General features: G+C 44.0%; 1 protein-coding gene and 1 long non-coding RNA gene across 10 annotated transcripts in view; one reads left to right on the forward strand and one right to left on the reverse strand.

Moving 5' to 3' along the window:
* On the reverse strand, positions 1-14,356 carry CDV3 (CDV3 homolog). 7 transcript variants are annotated; one of them, XM_032488221.1, is made up of 6 exons: positions 13,660-14,356; positions 12,835-12,911; positions 7,199-7,243; positions 5,076-5,221; positions 3,600-3,753; positions 1-2,407 (listed from the first exon to the last, which is right to left on the reverse strand). In XM_032488221.1, exons 1-6 carry the CDS (start codon positions 13,918-13,920, stop codon positions 2,257-2,259), a joined length of 834 nt encoding a protein of 277 aa, XP_032344112.1. In that variant the 5' UTR covers positions 13,921-14,356; the 3' UTR covers positions 1-2,256. The 7 variants fall into 7 exon arrangements, with proteins under 7 accessions (XP_032344112.1, XP_032344111.1, XP_032344118.1 ...); XM_032488220.1 differs by having other exon boundaries at positions 3,600-3,759; positions 13,660-14,345; XM_032488227.1 differs by having other exon boundaries at positions 1-2,229; positions 3,600-3,759; positions 13,660-14,344.
* Positions 13,131-23,876, forward strand: part of LOC116666273 — a 26,281-nt gene continuing 15,535 nt past the window's right edge. For all 3 annotated transcript variants that reach the window (XR_004323039.1, XR_004323038.1, XR_004323043.1), the window contains exon 1: positions 13,131-13,555. This is a non-coding gene — a long non-coding RNA (uncharacterized LOC116666273). The remainder of the gene's footprint in view (positions 13,556-23,876) is intronic.

Raw genomic sequence — 23,876 nt, forward strand, 5'->3', positions numbered from 1 at the left:
GTCCATATATTTACTTTATTGAATTTGTTAATGTTACAGAGTTCTTGCACTGCCAAACCATGCCTGAGAATTCAAAGAAAGAAATGGTACAATGGACAGCCACACCCACCCATCATATAGTATATTAAAACTTGATTCATGTGCATTTTGGTAATTTCAAAATCTTTTAAAAAAAAAGTTATAACAAGGGTTGGGATTTTTAAATCTCCTGCAGGTCTTCAGATTTTTAGGGCCAGTATGCCATTAAATAACATTTCCACATATTAATCTCAGTTCATTTCTTAATAACATAACCCTCAACAAAATTTTGCTGGAAAAAACCACATTACTCTTTAGGGGAAATACGTGGCTCAAAGTCCAAGAGATTACTTCAGATTTTTGGTTCTCAAATGAAGTCTTCAGTTTAACCAAGAATCCCTTGTTTCTCAGTCATCCAACCTCTCTGGCTGGCTCAGCCACTCACCCAAACCCACCAGAAGGTAGGCATCCTGCCTGCCACCTCAAATAATGCCAATATTATTGCCTAGATATGGCTGGCAGGCCCTGTCAGGTGGCACTGTCACCCTCCTAGGAGTGCGCACTGACACTTCTATCAAGACTGAACTCCTAGAGGAAAATGCTCCCCCATCAGGCTAGTTTTACTCACCCATCTGCTTCACTCTTGCCAGTAGCAAGTCCGCAACTCCCACATTTGGCAAAGGGATTTATTATAGAGAAACCCAGACTCTGCATCAAGTGGTCACATGCCACTTTGAAAAATTTCTATTGAACCAAAGATACAAAACTAGGAAAATTACCAGACTGTCTCATCAGATAGAGAGACTTCTCAGCAATCCTGGGTAGCTTCCTGACGCCCCTTTTCAGGACTAAAAATTACTGGATAGTTTAAGCTGTAATTATTAAAAACAGAAGTGCTACATCACCTGTCTTCTGCCCCTGACTCTCCAAGTGAACAACATTAAAGACACACCGGAAGGCTGGTAACAAAAAGCTACGCTGGGACAATCACTGCGTCTACAGACTATCCAATACCTTAACACTGGGGCACAAATACATCTGGAATTCTTGCCAAAGATCCTGCAAGATCCATGAAACTTAAGTGGGTTTGGGGTTGAGGTTCTGCTCACGTTGCTTTGAATTTGTAAGGACAGGGCAGTGGATCCCTGGGCCTAAGCAGAAACCACTCTTTACTACACAATTTAGTTCAGTAACCTGCAGCTTACCACACAGTTCAGACCTGGTTAGAGGAGGCTTTAGCAGCACCTGAAGTAGCGCCTCCTGCACCCACTGCCCTTTACACCAGAGGCTGTTTGGTTCCACCCCAGAGACTGGCAAATTCACGAGACATTTCACAACTCTAATGCGTATTTCAGGTTACTTAACCAAGCAATATGCGCTGTCAAAGAAATTATTCCAAGTCAAAGCAAAAAAAAAAAAAAAAAAAAAAAAAAAGCCTTAATATAGAACACAGAAAAAGCACTACCAAAATAAAAAATTACTAAAAGAAACAAGATTATTCCCCCCACCCCTATACCCACCTTGGGTAGACCGGCGTCTGGTTGAATCTAATCTGTGGTAACCTCAGAATACAACTCAAAGTTTAAATTATAAATGACAGCCCTACGCAGATAATCTGAACACATCAGTTCTTTTGAGAGCGGCATGTTCCAGGATTTCTAATATAGCCACAGCCCACTACAGAGTATTCCTTATGGATGGGGCACAGGACAGGTTAATTAAGGTCACTTAAAATCTTCATCTTTTACAGCAGATCAGAACCCAGATGGCTGACTTTCTGCAGGATTTCTGATAGGAATCCAGGAGAGCTGGTTTCAAGTTTCACATCGACACTTAATAGCTGTAACCTTATCCAGAAGTTGTGATCCACATGAAGTCCACAATGAGTGCAGCAAATCTGAGGTAGTCAACCCTTACGAAGGCTCAGTATCTGAACATAAAAAGATTTTGAAATGACCACTGGCTGCAGTTTTTGATTTTTTTTGTACTTGCAGAGTAATTATGAAAGAACACTGCTGAATTTAGTTCACGCATTTATGTAACAACGAAAATCCCCCTAAATCCAATACACACAAAGAACAGTTATGACACTTTAAACTTCCAAGTGCAACAGGGCCGGTCACGTGTACTGAGTGGTCTGTATCGGTCGTAGGTCCAGCAGAGATCAGACGATGGGTGGCTGTCCGTGGTGGTTAGCTGTGGTCTAGTTACCTTAGAAGGGTTAGCAAAGACCATTCCTTAATTGTACTGTGTGTGGCTGCATTTCTGATTCTCAAGCACAGCGTACTGGTTGTCTAGCTGCAGTTTAAGGGCCTGGTTTTTTGAAACCTCATCCCTACCTCTAGTTTTGTGTCTTACTACTTCAAAGCTCTTCTCCATTTCTTTATCCCTAAGGGAAAAGAAATGTAATCAGTAAATGTTTCTTTTTCACTGGGTTGTTTTGAAAATATCCTTCCTTGAATTAAAAAAAAAAAAAAAAAAAAAAAGCCACCCCTTGGAAAAATCTTGACGAAGGGACAGGAGGGGGAAACTGGTGTATAAAATCCTTATCAAAATCAGTTTAAGGCTTCAATTGAACAAAAAATAGAGAATACTGTACTGAAGCGCTATGGTCCTGTTTTCCTGCGGCAGCAAATCTGCTCGATACTATTAACTGAACACCTATTTTGGGACCAACTTTAAGACAACTGGAAAGTTAAAAAGCTGTCTAATGACACGGTGGTTCCTTCTAAGACTCACTTTTACTCTTAGAAAATAATAGACAATACATCTATCTCTCTTTATGCGTAAATAAGGCCAACAAGTTTCTCATTCAAGTAAAGTTTTACTCCTTATTCAGTGACCTCTCCTCACTTCTACTTCATACAAGTGGATCAGACAGAGATGAGTGTGGTGAAATCACTGCCCCTTATTTTGCAGGGCAGAGGAGCAAGACAAAGTGGAGGTTTAAATCCAGGCCAGCTGTGCTCTCAAAGAGGCAAAAAGGCTGGGAATTTAATTTAAAAGCCACCCAAAAAGCAGTATTTCCATCTGATGTCATTTACACTTCTTCCCATTTTATTTACTTTTTAAAAAAATGCATGTCCCTAAATAAGATGTGGATGTGCCAAATGTGGTCATTTAACTCCGGGTAGCATTCATTTTAAGTACCTGCTGAAATAAGATTATTTTTAATATTAGATTTATAAATGCCAACATCTTTCATCTACTCACATTAATTGGGAATGCAGTAATACTGCTCTGAATTTTCTAGTTATAATGAACACAGAAGCAGCAATAATACACTCAATATGAAGAATTCTAACTAGAGGAGACTTGTCACAGCTAGAGACCATACACCAGGGACACGAGAAACTTCTGCAGGTGAAGTCTTTGATGCTCTTTCTCCTTGCCCCCTCCAGGGCCCTCACCCACTTCCCCCCAGTCCTGCGCAGAAGTCCCACGCTAATCCTCAGCTGCCTCTCAGCTGCAGCCTGGGCTTTACTGTAGCCCCCCACAGGGGGGTTTTCAGATCCCTGACACCCCACTCCCTGGTAAAAGGAACAGGGCTCCAAAACAAACACAACACTCAGAGTACTTACTTCCGGCTCTCTACATGCTTGGCAGTGGACTGCAGGGACGGGAACTGTGTGTCGCTGTAGATTTCTGGTGGTCCTTGTGGTGTTTTCCTTGTTGTGGTCAACCTGGCCCCTGGGGGCCTATACACGCCACTAGTCATTGTCGATTCTGGGGTTTCTGTAACTAACAATTTATAATAGTTTATAGAGAAATGATTCAAGTGCTTGGCATTTTAATAAGCTACTCCTGAACTCCTGACCATCTAACAATTATGGAAAAAACCAACACTGGCATTAGGGTCTCTGAACAACAGAAGGAAAGTCATCTGAGGAAATGTCAAAGTGAAAGCCTGTTTTTCGAGGGTAGTCTTCTAATTTCTCCTCCATGTACAATTTTAATTATCCACGTAAAATGAGTTATGTTAAGTCAACTTATTGGAAGTGGGAAAGAAATCTGCTGGTCCTGGGAGACAGGCCTCTTCGGGGCCTGCCTTTCACAATAGCACCACTTCTACAGCAGTGAGCTGTGAGGTCCTTCCTCTTTCATTTTCTGGTTAAAAAAAGGGAAAAACATAGCTGAACAGCCCAAAGTCTTGTACCTCAGCCAACATTTTGGGGACAGAGCCTCCCAGCTTCTTCCTGTAAATCATCCCCCCGCATCCTCAATATGGGTTCAGTGTTTTATATGTATAAATGTTTTCCACTAATCAAAAGCTTCACTGCAAATGAACAGCTATGTCATTTATTAGCTGAAATGTAATGCGGCTACAAAGAAAAATGAAAAATTTAATATTTACTCCTCCCTAAAATTGATGTATAGTAGTAATCTGCAGTCTCTGACAGTAATATTTGGGGTGATTTGCTATTCATTATTCTACACAAAATAATGGGTATGCATTACAGCAATATTTCTCAAATTTTTCTCATTATTGCCTAAGGAGCCTTTTTAGATCTTTTTCCTCAAGAGCACTGCCCCACCTGCCGCACCAAGGCATGTTTATACCAGATACACTGCACATATGTTTACACACTCAGGCCCTCTGATGCACCACAAACCTTTGTAACGTCTAAGATTTCTTTACCCACCCACACTTCCCCTCACCCCCAAGAACCACTTTTCAGCCCCTGGGAGTGATGAAATCCACTATTCTGAGAATTCATGCTCCAAGACAGAGTAAAACGGGGAATAGGAGGGAAAAAAGACTAACACAGGTGAAACACAGGGACCCAGTATTCCTTAGTCAGCTGTCCAAAATTTAAAAAAATGCTTAAACACTGTAAATTTGGCAAGTTAGTTTACATACAGATTTAAGCAGCCTACAGAAAAGTGTGTATCTTAACTTCCAATTCCTTTATTTAGGATGTGAAAGTCTTACAAATCTCTCCCCCAGGAATGGAAACCTCACTCACCCAGGGCAAGCATGCATTTGGTTGAAAGCTGATTGTATGTAAAATTATATAGAAACAGACATCTTTATGAAAATCAAGTATTCACATTACCAACTACTGGAGCAGGAGGTGCTGGTACCGCAGCGGTTTTGTTCCAGGGGCCTGAAGATTTTTCTACACCGCCGCCTCCGCCTCCACCTTCTTCCCAGTTATCACCTGGATCTTCTCTTTTGTCATTTTCATCTTCTTCCTTTTCACTATTGGAAAAGCAAACAAATGAATTCAATTGCAGAAACACCAGGAAAATTGCCAGTCCAAATCCTTAGTTCTATCAATGCCTATCTGTATGACCCGGGAGGAGGTACCCCTTTAAGTCCAAATGCCTCACTCGTTTAAAAAAAAAAAGAGAGAAAAAGAGGGAATTTATTTTATGCACTGGGACTTCAACTTAACTGCATGTGGGACTGGTTGCTGAAAAAAGGTTCAGGAAATTACTTGGTCTAATAGTCTCCATTTCCCTTTTTGCAAACTTCATACACTCAAGAACATCTAGAAATATTTAACATACTGACATGCCAGGCTTATAACAATATGCATGATTATTTATAGCAGCCCCTACTGAGGGAGGGGAGAGAGGTCAATTTAACATGAAATATAGAGAAACGGGCAACTTGAAGGATTAAAAGTACAATTTTTAGAAAACAGATTTTTCTAGGATCAAACTGTACAAACAGGCATTTATGGTAAGCATATTTTTAGTGATCAAATGAATGGTTTTTAAAAATTATATAATTTCATTTGCTAATCCCTTTACTACATGTTACAAAATACTCTCAAGATTAATTCCCATTCTAACAGAGGAAAACAATTCAGTGTTGAGTATTTACGTCAGCACTTGGATTTTATTAGTCTCCACTGTTTAGACACAGGGAATACACAGAGCTAGTCTCTAACATCAGAGATGTGTCACCCATTTAAAGAAGAGATTACAAAAATTCAGTCTTTGTCTTACTAGTCATTAGAAATGCAAAATATTTCCTCAGTGGCAATACACCACTCTAAAACTGCCTGCACTGTTCTATTTAATGCCAATTTATTTCTTTATTCTTAAATTGACTTGAGTCAGAAGTCTGTAATCTCTCCAAAAGTATCTGGTTATTTCTCCTTGTGCTGGATTACTTATTACTGTTTTACGTAACTTGAATGTTCTAAATTATCGAGCACATACTGCCGGCTTGACAGCACAGAGTTAAGTGCCAGATCAAACTTCCTTTTTTGCAACTCTTTGCCCTTGCAGATGACGCATCTGGCACAGACCACCAACCTTTTCCCTGGACTAGTTTCCGAGACAGCGGTGGTGTTTCCTAGGTCTTCAGCTTATCAACCGCCTTCACCATTCTCACTACCCTTTTCTCTACTAAAAAAACAAAAACATGCTGTTGCCTAAAGCTCTGTCCCCCGCCTTCCACTCTCAGACGTCTTCTCCTTTTGATATCTGATCCATGATCACGGCAATGACAATGTACATGTGACTCCCGCCCTGACTGTGACCTCGGCAACATCAAGGCCTCTCTTGGCTTCTGCAAAATGACATCTAAGGGTGCTTTTCTGTCATTTATTTTAAAACAAGACAAATTCTGGGTATAAGACAAATTTCTTGAATAGCAAATGGTCTCCTTTAAAGACACTTAGATAATGGTAGCATCATACACTGCCCAACCACCAGAGGTGGGCCCAGAATTTAGAAGCCTATGGCGGCAACAAGAAGGGCAGAGGGGAATGAACTTATCTTCAATCTGCATTTATAGTAAGATTTTACTTAAGACTACAGCTGTTTAAAATGACGGGCCTATACTAACATGGAAGTAAAACTTCTCGTCATATAAACCAACAGTGTACTGAAACAAAATTTATGCACCTAATATAACTAGGAAGACATCCAGAATGATTTTTTAAAATGTTAAAATAAGTGGGTGCTAGAAGGCATGACTCTCTTCATCATGCAGGAAGCAGTTATGAGCAGATTCTAAAGCCAGACTGCCTGGTTCAGGACACCCGCTCTGCCATTTACTAGCCGGGGGTTAGAGTCTGGCACCCCGATTTCTGTAGGCCTCTGTCTCCTGTATGTGAGATGGGGATTACAGCCCCGTTATGAAGTCTGAGTTAATGGCTACAAAGTGCTGAGATCAGTGCCTGGCACACAGTAAGCGCTGTAAGCGTTCGCTATTACATGCCTTTTTAATATCTGAGTTTTCACACAAGCAGCACAGGTACCACCTCTGTAACAGGAAAAAAAAAAAGTTTTATTTAGAAAAAACTGACATGAAACCATGTTCTTTTAAAATGTACACCAAGCTGTATGACTCTGTTTTCTAAAGCTTTTAAGTAGAATGGTAAGGGTCTGTCATAATTTATCTAGGGGTCTAAAAGTGGTATCCAAATGTGGGAATTATCCAAAAAGAATTTTTGACGTTGCCCACTTCTAAAGCTACACAGATGTAATCAGCGCGATAATGTAATTGGCTTGGTTCATGAGTAAAGGCACTGGTGTTACCTCACTGCCTATGTAGTTAGCAACGACCCAGCAACCCAACACATGCCAGGAAAGGTCCCCACGAAGATTAAGTGCCTTCATGGCACTTTCTGAGATGGTTAATATGTTTAAACTCCAGAGCTATCAGTTTGCAATAAACAACTGAAAACCAAAAAATTTTACTACTGATTACCCCTAAGAAGGGATTATGAATCATTGTTATAAATTTCTTCATGCTGTTACAGTCTTCAAATGTTCTAAAAAAAAAAAAAAAAAGAAATAAAAACAATGTTTTCCTAATCTGCAAAGAAAATTTGAAGAAAAACTCCAATTTGTTCTGATGGAATGCTGAGTCCCAGGTAAAATTCTTTTATTGTCTCGTGTTTATCCCTTTTTCGCCCTCAGAAGCAAAGAAATGAATAATCACAAATCTAAAATACTTCTAGATTATAAGCTGTTGCTAAAAAATAAGAGTGGTTTGTTTTACTTAGAGGGACTGTGTATTTTTAGTAGGCACAAGAAGACAACTTAGTATTTTGGCTTCTTAAGATTCTAAAGTATTAGCTAAACTAAACACTGGAAATTGCCTAGTCAAAATACTTCAACCAACAGAGGGAAATAAGGTCCACAGATCCTAATATCTTGCCAAAATGTCATAGTACCAACAGCAGGAATAGATATGATTTAAATATCCTATTACTTTTTCCTATTCGCACATTCCAGAAAATGCCCAATCTCCAAATGCCAGAGCAAGAAAACCATAAACATGTTGCAAGAAATTTTCCACAGAAAACAATTAGGCTAAAATTTGGTGTTTGACCCAGATATAACATACAGCTTCTCATCAGCTAAATTAGATGCTTTTAAAACTACAATATTACTGTAAATTCAAAGTATACTGTCTTAAATATGCATAAATCTGTAAGGCACTATTGGTGGGATGGGGGAATGACAATGCTAGAAAAGGCAGTATTTACTGAGTAGCTACCATGGCCAGCTTTGCAAAGTTAAACCTTGCAGTAACACCAAGGCAGGGAGAAGACCCATTGTACATATGAGGAAACTGACATTCAGGCATTTAAGTACCTTCCCCAGGGCTCCAAAGTAGGAGAGCCAAGTCAATGGGACTGTAGGACCTATCTTTTTTCAGACTGCCTCTTATCTGATTTTATCCTTTTATAGCTCTATAAGACATGATACAGAGATTTTCTGAATCTTCAGCTTTGAGAAATCCACTTTCTTTAGTAAGACTATCAGAACCACACATCCTACAGCAGTGTATTTACAAAGAACACAATATTCTTACCTCCTTATCTCAATGGACATTACAGGAGAATTTATGCATCCTAACTCCCCTTTTCCCAACACGAGGGGGGAAGCAGCTAAAACAAAGCGCAGACTTGACTGCGCTTCTGCTGGAATGCTGGGCAGCTCCATTCTTTTGACCCTTTTATCCAACCACAGTTACAACAGTAAAGTGGGGAGACAGAAGTGGCCCGATGAGCTATGTCCAGCAGTTTGAAATGTCACTGCATCTCGTCCAAGAACTCTTGACCCCTTCCCGGTAGCCTCGCTCCTGGACTCGACAGCCCCTACACATTACTCAAATGATCCACTGGCGTTCAGCAGAGTATGAGTTATTTTTACAACTCCAAGACCCACAATGATGCCCATGATGCCCAAAGTCTGGCACACAGTAGTCACACGAATTTGCTATGGTGAATCCAGCTTAGAGCTGGGGTAATTTCTTCAAAGGACAACTTAACTAGCTCTAACTAATGGGTTTAAAGGTCTAGATTTTTTTAAGAGTCCCAGAAACCACTGGACTCCAAGGACTCAATTTTTTATTGAAACATGACAAATGCTCAACAGTTAGTAACATCAAGTAAATGAAATCTTTCTCCCCAAAATCCATTTTAAAGATGGGAGAGGCCTAGACGTACTACCATCAACCAGTGATCTAAGTTCAAGTGCTGGGCCCCTTCTTTTATCACCATCTCAATGGTTTCCTCTCAGAACCTGTCTGTAAACAATGCCATAACCATGAGTAGGATTTATTAACTTAGACACAAAATTTGACACACAACCTCATAATACTCTTAGTACTTAAATCCTGAGCTAGTTGGTAAACACGAGCTAGGGCATGAATGCAGTACCATTTGCTGCTACTGAAAACCTCCCCCTTTTCAAATGCACACTTATCTTTGATAAAGGTCCAGCATGCTCATAACCCACTAAGAACTACTGCCAAGAACTTTTAATATTGTATGTAATAACTGCAGCTAACGAGAGACAGCAAATGTGGCAAAAATACCTGGTAGACAGATCTAAGTCAAAAGTATAAGGATATTTATTCTACTACTGCAACTTTTCTGAGGCTTGTGATTTTTCAAAGCAAAAAGTTTGGAGAAGAAAAAATAGACTATAGAAAGAGAATTTCAAGATATTTTAAGTCCATTTCCAAAGTTCCATTTTCCCTCGTCCCACAGTGAAATAGTAAGGCTGCCCGTCTCATGGATAGAAAACAACAACAAATTAAAGGCATAACCGCCCCCACTTTCCCAGAAGAGAGAAATCTCATTTCTCTTCCCTTCTAAGAGCTTCTGCCCAAAAGGTAAGACTAAGCCATACACGACAATCCAGACCTCTAGGTGAGAGGGACTTCTGTATGGCTACACTAACGCCAACCTGAACACGCCAAGTTCTCCTGTTAAGCCCACAGTGAACTGACTCAGTATGACTTCAGTCACGGTAATTACTGTGTGCCTCCACTATCCCTTCTCCGCACATCTTGGTATTAATAAATCAGGTGCCTCATGGTTAAACAGCAGAGAAATTCCCAAGAGTAAGTCGTTCTAATTCAAGACAAGATGATTAATATTAACCAAGTGAATGTATTACAAACATCCCTTTCAAAATCCTCAGAACAGTTCTGAGTAGTCTCAATTTTGCAGATAAGAACATTCACAAGTGACTTGTCTAAGGTCACACATAAGCATCAGGGCTAAAATGCCCAGGTTTGTTTCCCCCTAAAGTCCATGTTTTTGCCACATTATCAACTACATCCTATTTGTAGGATAACCTGTTTCCCAACCTACTGACCCAGTATGTCTCTTTCCTTAGGGACCCCCACTCTATCAAGTTTCACTGTCAAGAACATTTAATACAAAGTTTACAATGATATTCAGCACACAGTTGACCCTGAACAGCACAGGAGAGACTATGGCTCATCTGCGGTTCCTCCTGGAAGCTGTGAGATTCCCCTTCTTTATGAAGCAATGGAAATAGACCCCAGACTCCACAGTGACTGAGAATCCACAAAGTATCTCCCTGAAGAATGTGTATTTTTCAGTGTTAGTGAGTAAGAGACCTCTGAATGGCCACTTAGGAGCAGTGACTAGAGATTAAGCGTAATAAATTAAAATCCCACAATGTAAAAGCTGGTCTCGGGGGAGGGTACAGCTCAGTGGTAGAGAACATGCTTAGCATGCATGAGGTCCTGGGTTCAATCCCCAGTACCTCCATTAAAAAACCGACAACCAAAAAAACCTAATAAATCAACAGACCTAACAACAAATAATGAAAATAATAAATAAATAAATAGACCTAATTACCTCCCCTGTCCCCAAAAGAAATGTTTTACCAACTCATGAGTAGCCAAAAATGAAGGAGAAAATAACCGAGTGGATATGGGATATAAATTCAATGACAAAAACAGGTACAGACAGTTTGAATATCATCCATATTATAACAAAATCAATTTCCAGCATTCAATGAACTTTCTCCCCTCAGAAACGGCTACTCTTGCTCAGTTAAGTTCAACCTGACTGAGCACTATCCTTCCAGTCATTCAAGTCTTCCAGGCGAGAACATGCAGCCCAGGGCCTGCAGTAAGGAAAGGCCAAGCAAGAGCCTTACTCTACAACACAACAGAGGAACAAACATACAGGCAGTTACACAGCCACAAATAGCTGTTTAATAACTTCACTTCCCTCTCTCTCCATTTTTAAAGGTCAAGCCCCAGGAGAAAGAAAGTGGGTATTTTCTAAACTACACCTCTTCAAAAACATTTAACACACGAAGGAAGCCAAGAAGTGGTTGGAAATAAAACTCCCGTCTAATCACTTCTACTTGACACCACCACAAAGTATTACAAGTGTGGAAAGCTGCATTTCCTAAAAGTTCCCCACTATCAATCAGGTTTCACTTTGGCTAAGCTCAAGAAATGATGTGAAAGAACTGAGGACATTAACACGTAGCTGTGGTAGGTGCCCAATAACTGTCGTAAATCGCAAACTTCGGAGAGGCGGTGCATCAGGATCACTTATTTCTTGGAACTGGGAATAAAGTGTTTTTAATCTTAAACCAATGGAACCATATATTCACCTGGTTTTTCTACAAGACCCTCAGAACATGACATTTATTTACATGAATCTAAAATTCATGTGACTACCATATATTTGGACTTGATAAAACATTAATTTCCAATCCTCTAAACCAACCAAACCAATTTTCAGAAATTACCGTTTTCTTGAACTTTAAAAATAACATGTTTAGACTATGACTCCATTCCTATAAAATTCTAGGGAAAACTAGTGTTAGGATAGTGGTTATTTGAGGGTAAAAACAGTGACTACAAGGGATTCTGAGGGGAGCCTTCTCTACCAGAAATGTTCAGTTTCTTGACCTAAATGCAGATCACACAAGTTGGTTTCACTGTGTGAATATGAAAATCTGTATTTCCCTGTAAGTGTGCTTCAATTACACACACACACACACACACACACATATATATATATAAAACTTGTCAGAGATCTGAAAACCACCCATGCTATTTTTGAAACAAAAAGAAAAACTAAGTTCAACCCACTAATATTAAAAATAAAAAATCCATTTTAGCTGCTCAAATAAAAGGCCTACGGAAGGGGGGCAGGGGCAGGGAAGGAAATAGCTCAAGTGTAGGGCGCATGCTTTGCATACACAAGGTACTGGGTTCAGTCCCCAGTACCTCCTCTAAAATAAACTCAATTACTTCCGCCCCCCAAAAAACCAAAACCAAAAACAAAAGGCCTAAGATTTGAAGCAGGCAAGCTCTCACAGGATTTTGGAGTTGGCAGCTAATTTGATCAGCGTGGAGAAGGACTGCCATCACGGAGAGAGCAGCAGCAGCAGGAGGAGGAGGAGGAAGAGGAGAAGGAGGAACAGGCAAAGCATTAGAGCCCTAATAAGCATACCTAAAGTACAAGTCTACTGCGATGCTGTTTCAGGGCTGAAAAACCTCAAACATACAATATCTATCCTGTGGGTTATCTAAACACATCTGTAACCAGATCATACCTTATTTGCATTGCTTGAACTCTGAGGCCGCTGTAATCAACCTCTTTTTGCTCAAATTCTTTCCACTCATCTTCATCCTGTAAAACATGTACTGTTTGATCAATTAAAGCTGCAAAAACACAACTAAAACAACTATCAGACTATAAAAAGGGATCAAGTGGCTGGAGCCTGAAGTGTGGACTCGTTTTCTGGCCAAAGTCCTTGCTCATTTCCAAGGCCGACCAGGCTGGAGGACAAACGTGTCCAGCAGTCAAACACTGTTACTTCCAACGGGTTCCTTCACGAGACCTGTTACTTTAAAGGCAACCCGGAAAAGCCGAATGAAGAAGCAATCCCACAACTAAACATCTAGCTCAATGTTGCCATGAGACTTTTTGGTTTCGAGACCAAGTCGCGCCAATTACAGCTGCCATACAAGTGATTGTTAGAAAATGCAGCTCAGACTACTGGCAAGTTAGAACGCTCAGTTACTCAGAGTAGACGTCACTCGATAGATGCGGCTCTGTGCTGGGCACTCTGGACCCGGACCGACTTCCTCGAGAGGGTGCCGCTGCCTCCCTGCGTCCTGGCTCGAGCCAGGCGACATGAGACGGGAGCGGGGGTCCCGCGGGGAGAGCCAGCCAGCCCGCCGTGAGAAGCCCGCGTCACGTGGCCAGCCTCCGCGCCCGTCCGCCCGCTGGCCGGCCCCCGGCGGCCCCTCCCGGACGCTCCCCGCAGGCAGGTAGGCAGGCAGGCAGGCAGGCAGGCAGGCAGGCGGGCGGGGGCGGGCACATGGGCGCAAGCGCGCGGCCCGGGCCCCGACTCCTGGCCTTCCCGGCTCCTCACCTTCGTCACGGCCTTGGTGGCGGCGCCCGCGGTCCCGCTGTCGCCTGGCCGGGCCCCAGCGCCCGCGGTCCCGCCGTCGCCCGGCCGGGCGCCACCGCCAGCCGAGCCCCCGGCTCCGCTGCTCCCGCCAGCGCCCGCGGCTCCACTGCTCCCGCCGGCGCCACTCGCGGCGCTCGCCGCCCGGTTGCTCCGCTCCTTCTTCTTCTTCTTGTCCCTCTTGGCGAAGAAGTTGTCCAGGCTCCGCTCCTCCGTCTCGGCCATGGCCGCGGCCTCCTCGGCCCGGATGGGTGGGGCCGCCGGCAGGCGCGGCCCGCGGGGCTCGGAGCTGGGGGTCGACGCCGGCTCGGCGATCACGCTCCCGGGCGCGGCGACGCCTCAGCCCCGCGGAGTCGTCGAGGCGTGTGCGGCGGGGCGGCCGGCTCCCCCCGCGTGCTGGTGAGCGGTGGTACGGTCCGCCTGGGGGCTCGCGCGCCGCTGCCGCCGCCGCTGCCGGTGTCCGGCCGAGCTGCCGCTGCTTCCGCGACTGCGGTGCAGGATCCCGCCCGCTCCGCAGCCGGAGAGGAAAAGGAACGCGCGGGCCAGAGGCTCCGGCGAGAGTGCTCGGGTAGTGGCGGCGCGTGCAGGAGGAAGACGCGCGCGCGCAGGCCCGGAGAGGAGGGGAGAGGGGATGGGGAGGGGAGGGAGGGGGAGGAGGGAGGGCGGGCCACCAAAAAAGAGAGGGTGCCCCTGCGCCGGCGTACTTAGCTCCGCCCGCAGCTGTGGGAGCGTGGAGGGGAGGGCGGTGGGAGGAGACAGAGGCGGAGCTGGCAGAGGAGCCAATCAGGTGGCAGGACGAAGCTCTTAGGCGACAATCCCTGCCTCTGAGTGGGCGGGGCCGTAACTTGGGGGCGGGGAGAGGGTATATGCTAAATAAGTGACGTGTAAGATGATCTTGCATCTCAATTGGCCGAGGATTTAGCCCTGAGGGCGGGCATTTAGAGGGCTGGTTGGTGACTTGGCTGAAGGGGTCTGGTCGAAGGGGCGGGTAGGTCTCGTCTGGGCGCATGCGTAGGGTACACGTGTGTCTGCTCGCCCAGAGCGAGCTGCGGCCTTGCAATCGTTTGAGCTTTAGAGGGATGGAAAGGCACCGTGGAAAGGCTAGCTATGTTGAAGATGGTACTATCCCCTCTGCTCGCTTCTGTACTTTTACCTTCTGAAACAGTCCGGCAACCATTAATTTTCATCATACGGGATGATTATCATGAAAGCGGGTGGGCACGGTGGGTTTGAAGTTTAGTTTTCATTTACTAAAAGATTAGTAAGCCAGTAGGTAGACAAAAGGGGATTGATTTTATCTGAACTCTGCCCTCTACTAGATACTACCAAGGTCAAACTAAATAAACCTGACCCTCAAGCTCCTCATCTGTAAAATGGAGATGTTAGCTCTTGCAAAAATATGTGGGGAAAGAGTACCTGTTAGCTGCCCAGCATAGTGGTTAATACACATTGATTGCAATAAATGATTTCGTAGTACTTTTAAATGGTGCCCCCTGCCCTGGCTTCGGTCTAAATGATGACTGTAATTTATCATTAGCTTTTTATCTCTGATTAAGGGAGGGGAATAGTGTATCATGAGATGGAGACAAAATGCCCATGCTATACCTGGTTGTACTATTTTAAGTACCTTCTGGGCCTTTAGAATGAAATGAATCTTTGCATATGAAAAAGGAGTCTAATGTAAGGTATTAAACTTTCCACTTCCTCCTCCTAAAGACAGAGGAGAGAACTGTCACAACTACTGAGGAAATGACTCAGACATATGTTAGTAGCCTTGTGGGGCACCAACACAGACAGAGCACAGTCAGTAAATGGAGCTACTTCTTTGTCTTTTCCGTTACAGTTTCCCGCTAAAGTTTGCCCCCACACCCCCAATATTAAAGAACTAAGTCCAGAATTTGTCCAAGAAGCAAATCAAGGACCTGGCCTCAGCCAACAGTAAGCTCACACACTTATTCCCAAAACATAAACTGCCCCCAACAACGCAGGATGGGTTGCTAAGTAACTTCCTTCTGTGACACCACTTTCCTTGTGATGCAGGCCAAGTTAAGTACTGCCCCCATCCCCACCTTCCTTAATATCTCTGGTCAAATTTCTTTTTCTTCCTTCTTCTCCCCCCATTTTCTTCCCTCCTTCCTCTCTCCTTCTCTCCCTTCCTTCCTTCCTTCCATCTTTCCTTCCTTCCCTCATCTGTGAAGCATCTATTTAGCTATATTTAAAGCAGTGTGTATTATTCTAGGAAGAGTAATTTGTCATTTCTGCCTTTAACTCCTGTGTAATCTAGAAGAAAAGATCTAGGTATGAATAACTGAAATAGAGTCTTCCCTTTCTTAGATCTGCATCAATGTGTCAGTGTCTTGAAGGAATTAATGACTTGGGGACAACCAGAGTTGAGGGTTAATGCAGACACTGTTCAGTGTGCTTGATGGCATGCTTCCCAAACTTGCTGGTATGTAAGAAACTCAGGTTAGCCCAGTAGAGACACCGGGGTCTTTGTGGTTGTGTCATTATCTGTAGTTAATTCTCTCCTCCATTAGCTGGTCTCTTCCTCTTTAAATTTCCTGCCCTGAAACTGACAGCATATATTCGTACCAGTTCTTCCTCTTAAATCTCCCCTGCTACTCTCCTCCAGATAGGTTCCAGGGCCCTGAATCCAGCCATCACCACAACCCTCATCATCACCCTGTCCTCATCGTCATCCTCTGGTTCTCGATGTTTGTACCTTCCCCATCTTTAAAGCAAAACAGGCCTTCATTTGTCCTTGCTAGGTTGGAAGTTGAATAGTGGTGGGGACTTGGACCATTCTCAGGTATTTCAGCACATCTTTAAAGCTCGTAATGCTGTCTGAACACGAAAATTTCTCTCTGAGTCCTCTGAAGTGGTACAGTCCAAAGGACATCATCTATCTCCCTCGACAAGGCTCACTGAGCTCCAATATTCCGTGAGCTCAAGAGCTGGCACAGGGCAGCTGGGCCCAGCCCCATTGTCCCCGGGTTCTTTTTTCGCTGAGCTATTTTTTCCAAGTTCCATTCTGCTACCTAGGCTGGAAATTCCACACATGCTCAGCTCAAAGGAATGCAGCTCATGCTGGCCAAAGAGCTTGCCAGGAAATGGGGAACAACTTTTCTTTTGTGGCTTCCTTTCATATCTGTGAGGGACTAAGCTACTGCCTGAGATGTTCCACCAGCATTTTCTAACCAGGGAGCAACTGTTTGCAGGTCACCTCCTTGGGGAACATCTGCTGACTTCTCCAGGCAGCCTGGCTCCTGACCTTTAAGGGCCCAGAGACCTTTTGTTTGGTAAGGGAGTTTGATGCTTTCTTGGCAGTTTCGGGATTTGTTGTTTAACGTTTCATTCATTCATTAACTCATTCACTTATGTAAAATGTGTATGTAATGAGCACCTATTGTATTCCAGACCTGATGCTAAGAATTAGGGATAAGTAAGTCAGATAGAGGCCCTGCCCTCACAGAGTTTGCCATATGGTAAGCTGACAGCTGGAAGCAGACACACAAGTATACAAACAATGATGGCTCCTTGAAAACACTTGCAGGTGGGAAAAGTGTTGGGCATACAGCCTACATCACATAGGCATTTGGCCACTTGTAAAATGTCTCCCTTAGTCCCCAGTTTTCCACATTAATGAGATTACACAAACCACAGACTAAGTGTTCCTTAATATTGTGCCCTGTTGGCTTCAGAACACATACTCTGTCACGTATAGCAGAGGATTTGACCTTCTCCCTCAACCTCAAGTCCTTGATTAGCTCATTCCTGACATTAGGGTTCTAGTTGGAGGTTGAATGGATAGCAAGAGGGACGAGGTCCCAGACCCCAGGGGCTGCCCAGAAAAGCCTGTTTCCAGAGAGAGGTAACAGGCTGCCATGCATGACCTCCTGCCCCCCACCCCCACCCCCCGGACACAAACACACACATACACACCTACCGCCAAGGCTTGCAAAAGGGAGTTCACCCCTAGTGGGTCTGGTCTGCTTTTTATTGAACCACATGAACCTACCAAAAGAGCAGTGTCATGTAGTTCAACCTAATGTATCCAAGAATAAACAAAAAATTCCACAAATGAATGAAGAGCTTGGGAACAAGCCGCCCACCCATCAAGGTGACCTCTGCGATGTAATCTCAGGGGGCAGGGCTGGAATGTGACAACTGAATAATCAGCAACCTAATCAATTGTATTGTAGGGAGAATTCATGAAACAAAGATAAAGAACGAGGCTGGCAAATAAAAAGGATAAAGAAACAGGGTAAATCCAAGAGGCTAGAAATTGGCACGTATTACCCACTGCTGTCCAAGAAAGTGCAACATGAAACTGGAGCTCATACAGTGCCTGCTGTGAGGCGGAGATGACTCACCAAGTCCCACCCTGACTTGGATGAAATCTGCCTCCTGTAACTCTAGGGATACACAAACCAACCAGCCTGAGGATGACTGATTTGGCTCCCTGGGATTCCAGATATTGGGAAAAGGGTGCTCCAGTTGAGGGAGGAGCCATCCAGTTACTGAAGAACTAACACTAATTGTTAATGAGTATATGGGTATCTGGTTTTATACTTCAGTCTCCTATGAGTTGGATTGCTGAGAGTCAGTCTTCTCTAGGCAGACAAACCTCAGAACACTGACTTGGCTGTGAAATAGGTTCAGCTCTGTGGTAAATTCATCAAGCTAAAACTACCCTGGGTGGCCTCTTTGGGAGCCAGTTGGAATGAGGTCCGACACAAAGCAAAACCTCCTGACTCAGTCATTTTGATCACAGAGTGCAAAGGATATAATTATGTTGGCAAGGCACCATTATCCTGTCTGACCCTAACTCCAGTCCTAATCCTATTTCATGACCCAAATAGTAGATGTGAAATGGACTGGCATTTTCTGCTTCTGAATCAGTCCCAGGTCAGTAGGTCAATAGGATTGTCATCCTGCTTGGGCTAGAAAAGCAGGGACAGGCTGAGAGTACAGGGAGCATGCAAATGCTTTTCTTTCTCTCTGGTACCTTACTCTTTACTTCATGGGCAAGTGCATGCTCTTTAGTCAGACCTGTGTTCAAATCGCAGCTCTGCCTTTTCCTAGCAAGTCACTGAACTTCTCTGCATCTCAAGATTTTTCATCTGTAAAGTCAGGATTGAAAACACACCTGCCTCGTGGAATTGTGAGGACTCAATGAAAGAATGTGTTGAGTGCCTGACAGTCATCCCAGTTCATGTTATTATTAGTAGTAGTAGAATATTATTACTAAGGCATGTAACATGACTTATAGTTACATGAGGGTTTTTGGTGATAGTTCCTTTTTTTTAGAACTAATTAATTTATTTAATGGAGGTGCTGGGGATTGAACCCAGGACCTTGTGCATGCTAAGCATGCGCTCTACCACTGAGATCTTTCCCTCCCCCCAGGTGATTGTTCCTTTATCTGTCCTTTCCAGCCCTGCTGCTCATTACTGGGTCTTCAGTGCCTGCTGAGGGAGCGCCTGCTCCCTAGTAAACAATCACTAAATATTTGTTGACAATTAAAAAAAAAATTAAAGTTTCATGCTGTGTGTTCGGGTTACTAAATATGAAATCACTTGGTATTTTGGCATCTTCTCTCAAATCTGTTTATATAGTTTTTCCTCATGCTAAACTATCTGTGACCTCAAAATGGCTGGACCAAAATAGCCACCTCAAAGTACCTGACTGCCTAGTGACCCTGTGGCTCCCCTGAGGACCTCACTGCTACCTGCCATCCCCTTAGTTTTCCGAGCTGGGAGTCACCCTCCGTCTCAGCCCAAATAGAACTGGACTTACTGGCCTACTCCCCAGTCTGGTGCTTGAGGGAGGGGCCTGGGGGTAGCTTCATGTAATTGCTGATTAGCGTCTTCCCCAACCCCCCAAACGCTGTCAAAGCATTATGATGACAAGGGCCCAACCTCCTGCATGGAGTTCATCCCAGATGGTGTGATTCTGGGGTCTATGTGCCCCCCAGCCCCCGCCATCACCCTGTGCCCATCCTTCCTCAGACCTCTCCACGCAGTGGGATGCCCAGCCTGAGGAATTTCAGAAGGATAGAAACTGGAAAACTTTTGTAGGGCTGCCGGAGGCTTTCATTCTTGCTGCTGGCAGATCTCCTTATGGGCCTCTGTGGGTCTTGGCCCCGGAGGAACAAAAAGCACATCATGTATTTGTCAACAATTGTAGGATTATATAAATCAGTAAGATACAGTTAAATGTTACGTATTAAAGCTGCTGCCGAGTGCAGTTCAGTGGAGAATAATTGTAATTTCTCAGCAAAATGACAAAGTTAATGAAAGGTTCTTAATGGCTCTGTGTCGCTCCCTCTCCCCACATCTGTGACAAAGAAGCTCAGATTCCAACCTAGCCAGACTGCAGCAAATCCACAACGGCTCCAGGACTGCTTAACACCATATCCCAAGCCAATACCCAGGTCCCTAGGTCCTCACAGTTCCCGGAATGTCCTACACAAAAGGGAACCTTGCTTGTCTACTGTGTGTAGAAAACGTGAAGCCTGAAAATCTCCTCTCTTTCCCTTGAGTGTGACATTTGGATGAAAATGACCCGGCATCTGGTCTTGCTCAAGCAGCCTCAGTGGAAGCTGACTCTCCGTCCGCAGCTGGACTTTGACAACCTTCTGAGGTTTGCCGAGGACTCCCCGAACTGTGCTGCAGTCTGCTGCCCAGGCTCGCTCCTTCCTGCACTTCATTTAGGATCCTGGACCCTTGCCCTGTAGCTCCACCCATGAGACTCACGGCCTCTCTGAAGATTTGGTGGACACTGGAATCATTTTGAAAGATAATATAGCTTAAGTGTTAAAGGTTTATTTTTACATACCTTATTTCCTCAGCTAAAAGCTTCAATAGAAGGCAAAAGGAAAAATGCAGGTAAGAAAGTAAGAGGCAGAGAGAGATGGGACTAATACAAAAAGTGTACACTCAAAGGCTCTGGAAAGTAGCTTTTGGAGGTAGGGACAGGGCCAGTTAGGGACTGAACTTCCTAGCATTTTTCGCAGATGATGTTAGAGGAAATTTCTGTCTTAGCCACTGATAATGAAGATGTTTCGGGGGCCACAGTTAGATGGTTGCCCCAGATCTTCACAATCTTGTGAGTCTGAGCAGTACATACAGTTGAATCTCCTTGCATAAGGATCATGCCACTGCAAAGCTTTCTTGCCTCCAGCATGTCTTGTATTTCCCCTCTTTGGATCTTTGCATCAGCTGTCTCCTCTTCTGGGAATGTTCTGCCCTCTCCTGCCTACCTGTGGAAGTCAGCTGATTTTGTAGGGCCTCCATCACTTTTCCATCTTCCCAGGGGCCCAGGTGGGATTAAACTGCCTCTCTCAGTGATACAAGAAAAAGGGATGTGGGGTGTGAGGATGGCCATGTCCCAGGTCTCCGCTGAGCCCCTGGGACATGCCTCGCCAAGTGTGGGTCCTTGGCTTTGCACAGGAAAGAATTCAAGAGCGAGCCACAGTTGGGTAAAGGTATATTTATTTAGAGAGATACATACTAAATAGAGTATAGGCTGTTTTAAAAGGCGAGAGGAAGGCCACAAGGTGTGGGGACTGGGTACTCAGGTTAAAGTAAAAGTAGATACACACTCCGTAGACAGAGGGCAGGCAACCTTCCAAGACAAGGGAGTGAGGGAGGCGGCTACGAGGAGTGGTGTTGCCAGTTTTTATGGGCTTGGTAGCTTCATATGCCAACAAGTGGGAGGACCATTCTAACTACCCTGGGGAAGAGGCTGGGATTCCCAGGAATTTGGCCACTGCCCACTCTTTGACCTTTTATGGTTAGCCTTGGTGCCTGTGGGAGTGTCACTTACCATGTTAATATTACAATGAGCATATAATGAAGCTCAAGGTCTACTGGGGGTTGCATCTTCCACCATTTTGATGTTAATTGCTGTGTCATTCCTTGAATGGCTGTGCCCTGTCCCCCTGTCCTACTGTCTCACCCGGTCACCTAAGTCTTTGCACCTCTCCTAAAGCACTGATCCCAGCCTGTGCTGGTCACCCCGGCATATTACCTGTGGCTGGCTGTATATCTTTGGGAGGGAGGGGACAAGGGTAATTTCTTTGTGGGGCTACGTCTACATGGTGCTTTCCCTTAAGTATAGTATCAGTGAGACTCTTCAAATTGAAAAGCTCCAAGGACTTGATGACCTTCAGCTCAAACAGTCCCTGAAGATGGGCTAGTCCTGGTCCCTTCATAGAAGAGGCGGATGAGCAGTCTCTGGGTTGCTAAGGCCTCGTGGACACAGGGCTTTCCCCAGTGTGCCCAGTCTAACTGGGACAGCCGTGGCTTTCCAGAACCCTCCAATTCCATGGGCTGGTCTGGCCTATGGGGCCCTCCTTCCTGGTCCTGAATCCCTGTGACCAAGCAGCCAGCTAGCAAGAGCCCTGGGGTGTGAACCTCTGGAAGTCAGCCGCCCCAAATCCCAGTGTGTCCCAGGCTCTGCCCTCAGGCAAGCCTAGCTCACCTGGTCCGAAAGAGAACTACTTTCTGTTCATCCCCTTCCTTTCCTGCTTCTTATCTTGCCCACCCAGTTGTTCTGGGCAGAACCCTAGGGTCATGCTGGACTTCACCCTGTCACCCCACCCTCCATCCCATTAATCACTAAATCCTACCCTCCAAACCAGGGAGTTCTTTTCTAGATCAAAGAATCAGATCAGGTTATCACTCCCTTGTTTAAAACCATTCAGTGGTGACTCGCTCTCAAGATATGGGATAAAATTCTTAATAGGATTTAGAAACCTTTCACCTGGCTCTTTTGAAATAAGATTTATAATCTTTTCTAAACCAACACAAATACTGACCCAATCTGAATTTTTCTAGCTGTCGAAACTATTTAAGATTGATAAGGTCTGCATTAAATTGTTAAAAGGTGATTAACTCATCTGGCCAGAATGGGTGTGAATTCCAAGGGAATTGTTTTTCTCCCCCTTTTCTGCTGCCTGTGACACTCTCCTTAGGTGACTGTAAAAAGTTAAGGTAGTCAGGGTGGAGAGGGCCCGTGGGTAGGGAGGGGGCTGCAGGAGAAGTCCTGTAGATAAGATTACTTGTGATACCAAAGAGACCCCCCAAGAATGGCCCACCCCTCCCTCTAGAATACCTACTCTATATCAACCTGATGCAACTGTCCAAATTCCTTTTAATGGCAAAATGACTTGGAAGGCATGTAAATACTCAGCAATAGGGAAATGGTATGTAAACTACGGTTGGAATAATATGTGGCCATTTAAAAGGAAGATTTTGGAGGCTTTGCAACAACATGCAAAACCACATATAATGTCACATTAAGTGGAAGGTAGACCACCATTTAAGCCAAGAGAGGTGGTGTGGGGATGTGAGATGGTGACCAAAAATATGGATTTTCTAGCTAGATAGATAGACTGGCCATTCATTCCCCATTCTCCTCACTCACGTGCTGTGTGATCATCTGCAAGTTACTTAACTTCTCTGAGCTTGAGTTCCTTCTTTTTAAAAATGTAGATAGCATATATAAAAATAGATAAAAACAAATTTCTTCTGTATAGCACAGGGAACTATATTCAATATCTTATAACAACCTTTAATGAAAAAACATGAAAATGAATATATATATACACACATGACTGGGACATTGTGCTGTACACCAGAAATTGACACATTGTAGCTGACTATACTTCAATTAAAAAAATAAATAAAAATAAAAATTTAAAAAATGTAAATAGTAATACAAGCTAGATTGTCTTGAGTCTTGGATAAGCTAATGTATATAAATGTGCCAGGCATAAATCAGATTAGGAGCTCAGCAAATATTAGTTTCCTTCTCCTTTTTAAGTTGTGTGTATGCATTTTTTAATTTCATAAAAAGACTTGAAGAAAATAATAAAATTAAAGACTTTTAAAAATTTTCTGAACTTTTTCAGTTACCTGTTTCTATGTAACAGACCAGTCTAAAACTTGATGCCTTAAAACAATCCTTTTTATCATATTCCACAGTTGTCACAAAAGTCAGGAGTCTGTACAAGTGTTGGCCAGGTGATTCTTCTGTTCCACGTGGCATTTGTTGAGGCCACTCTGTGGTATTTATCTGGTGATGGGGCTGGTCAGGAGGGTTAAGACAGCTTCCTCATTCACAGGTCTGAGGCCTTGGTGAAGATGACTGGGTGGCTGGGCTCAGCTGAACTA

This window comes from Camelus ferus, chromosome 1, assembly GCF_009834535.1.
Source record: "Camelus ferus isolate YT-003-E chromosome 1, BCGSAC_Cfer_1.0, whole genome shotgun sequence".
Taxonomy (NCBI): Eukaryota; Metazoa; Chordata; class Mammalia; order Artiodactyla; family Camelidae; genus Camelus; species Camelus ferus.

Excerpts from the sequence above, each read along its gene's own strand:
- CDV3 (XM_032488220.1), bottom strand. The coding sequence starts at position 13,920 with ATGGCCGAGACGGAGGAGCGGAGCCTGGACAACTTCTTCGCCAAGAGG. Across the intron at positions 5,222-7,198 it reads AAAACTCAGATATTAAAAAG|TGAAAAGGAAGAAGATGAAA; the intron begins GCATGTAATAGC and ends CTTTTCCAATAG. Across the intron at positions 2,408-3,599 it reads AAGCATGTAGAGAGCCGGAA|GGATAAAGAAATGGAGAAGA; the intron begins GTAAGTACTCTG and ends CTTTTCCCTTAG.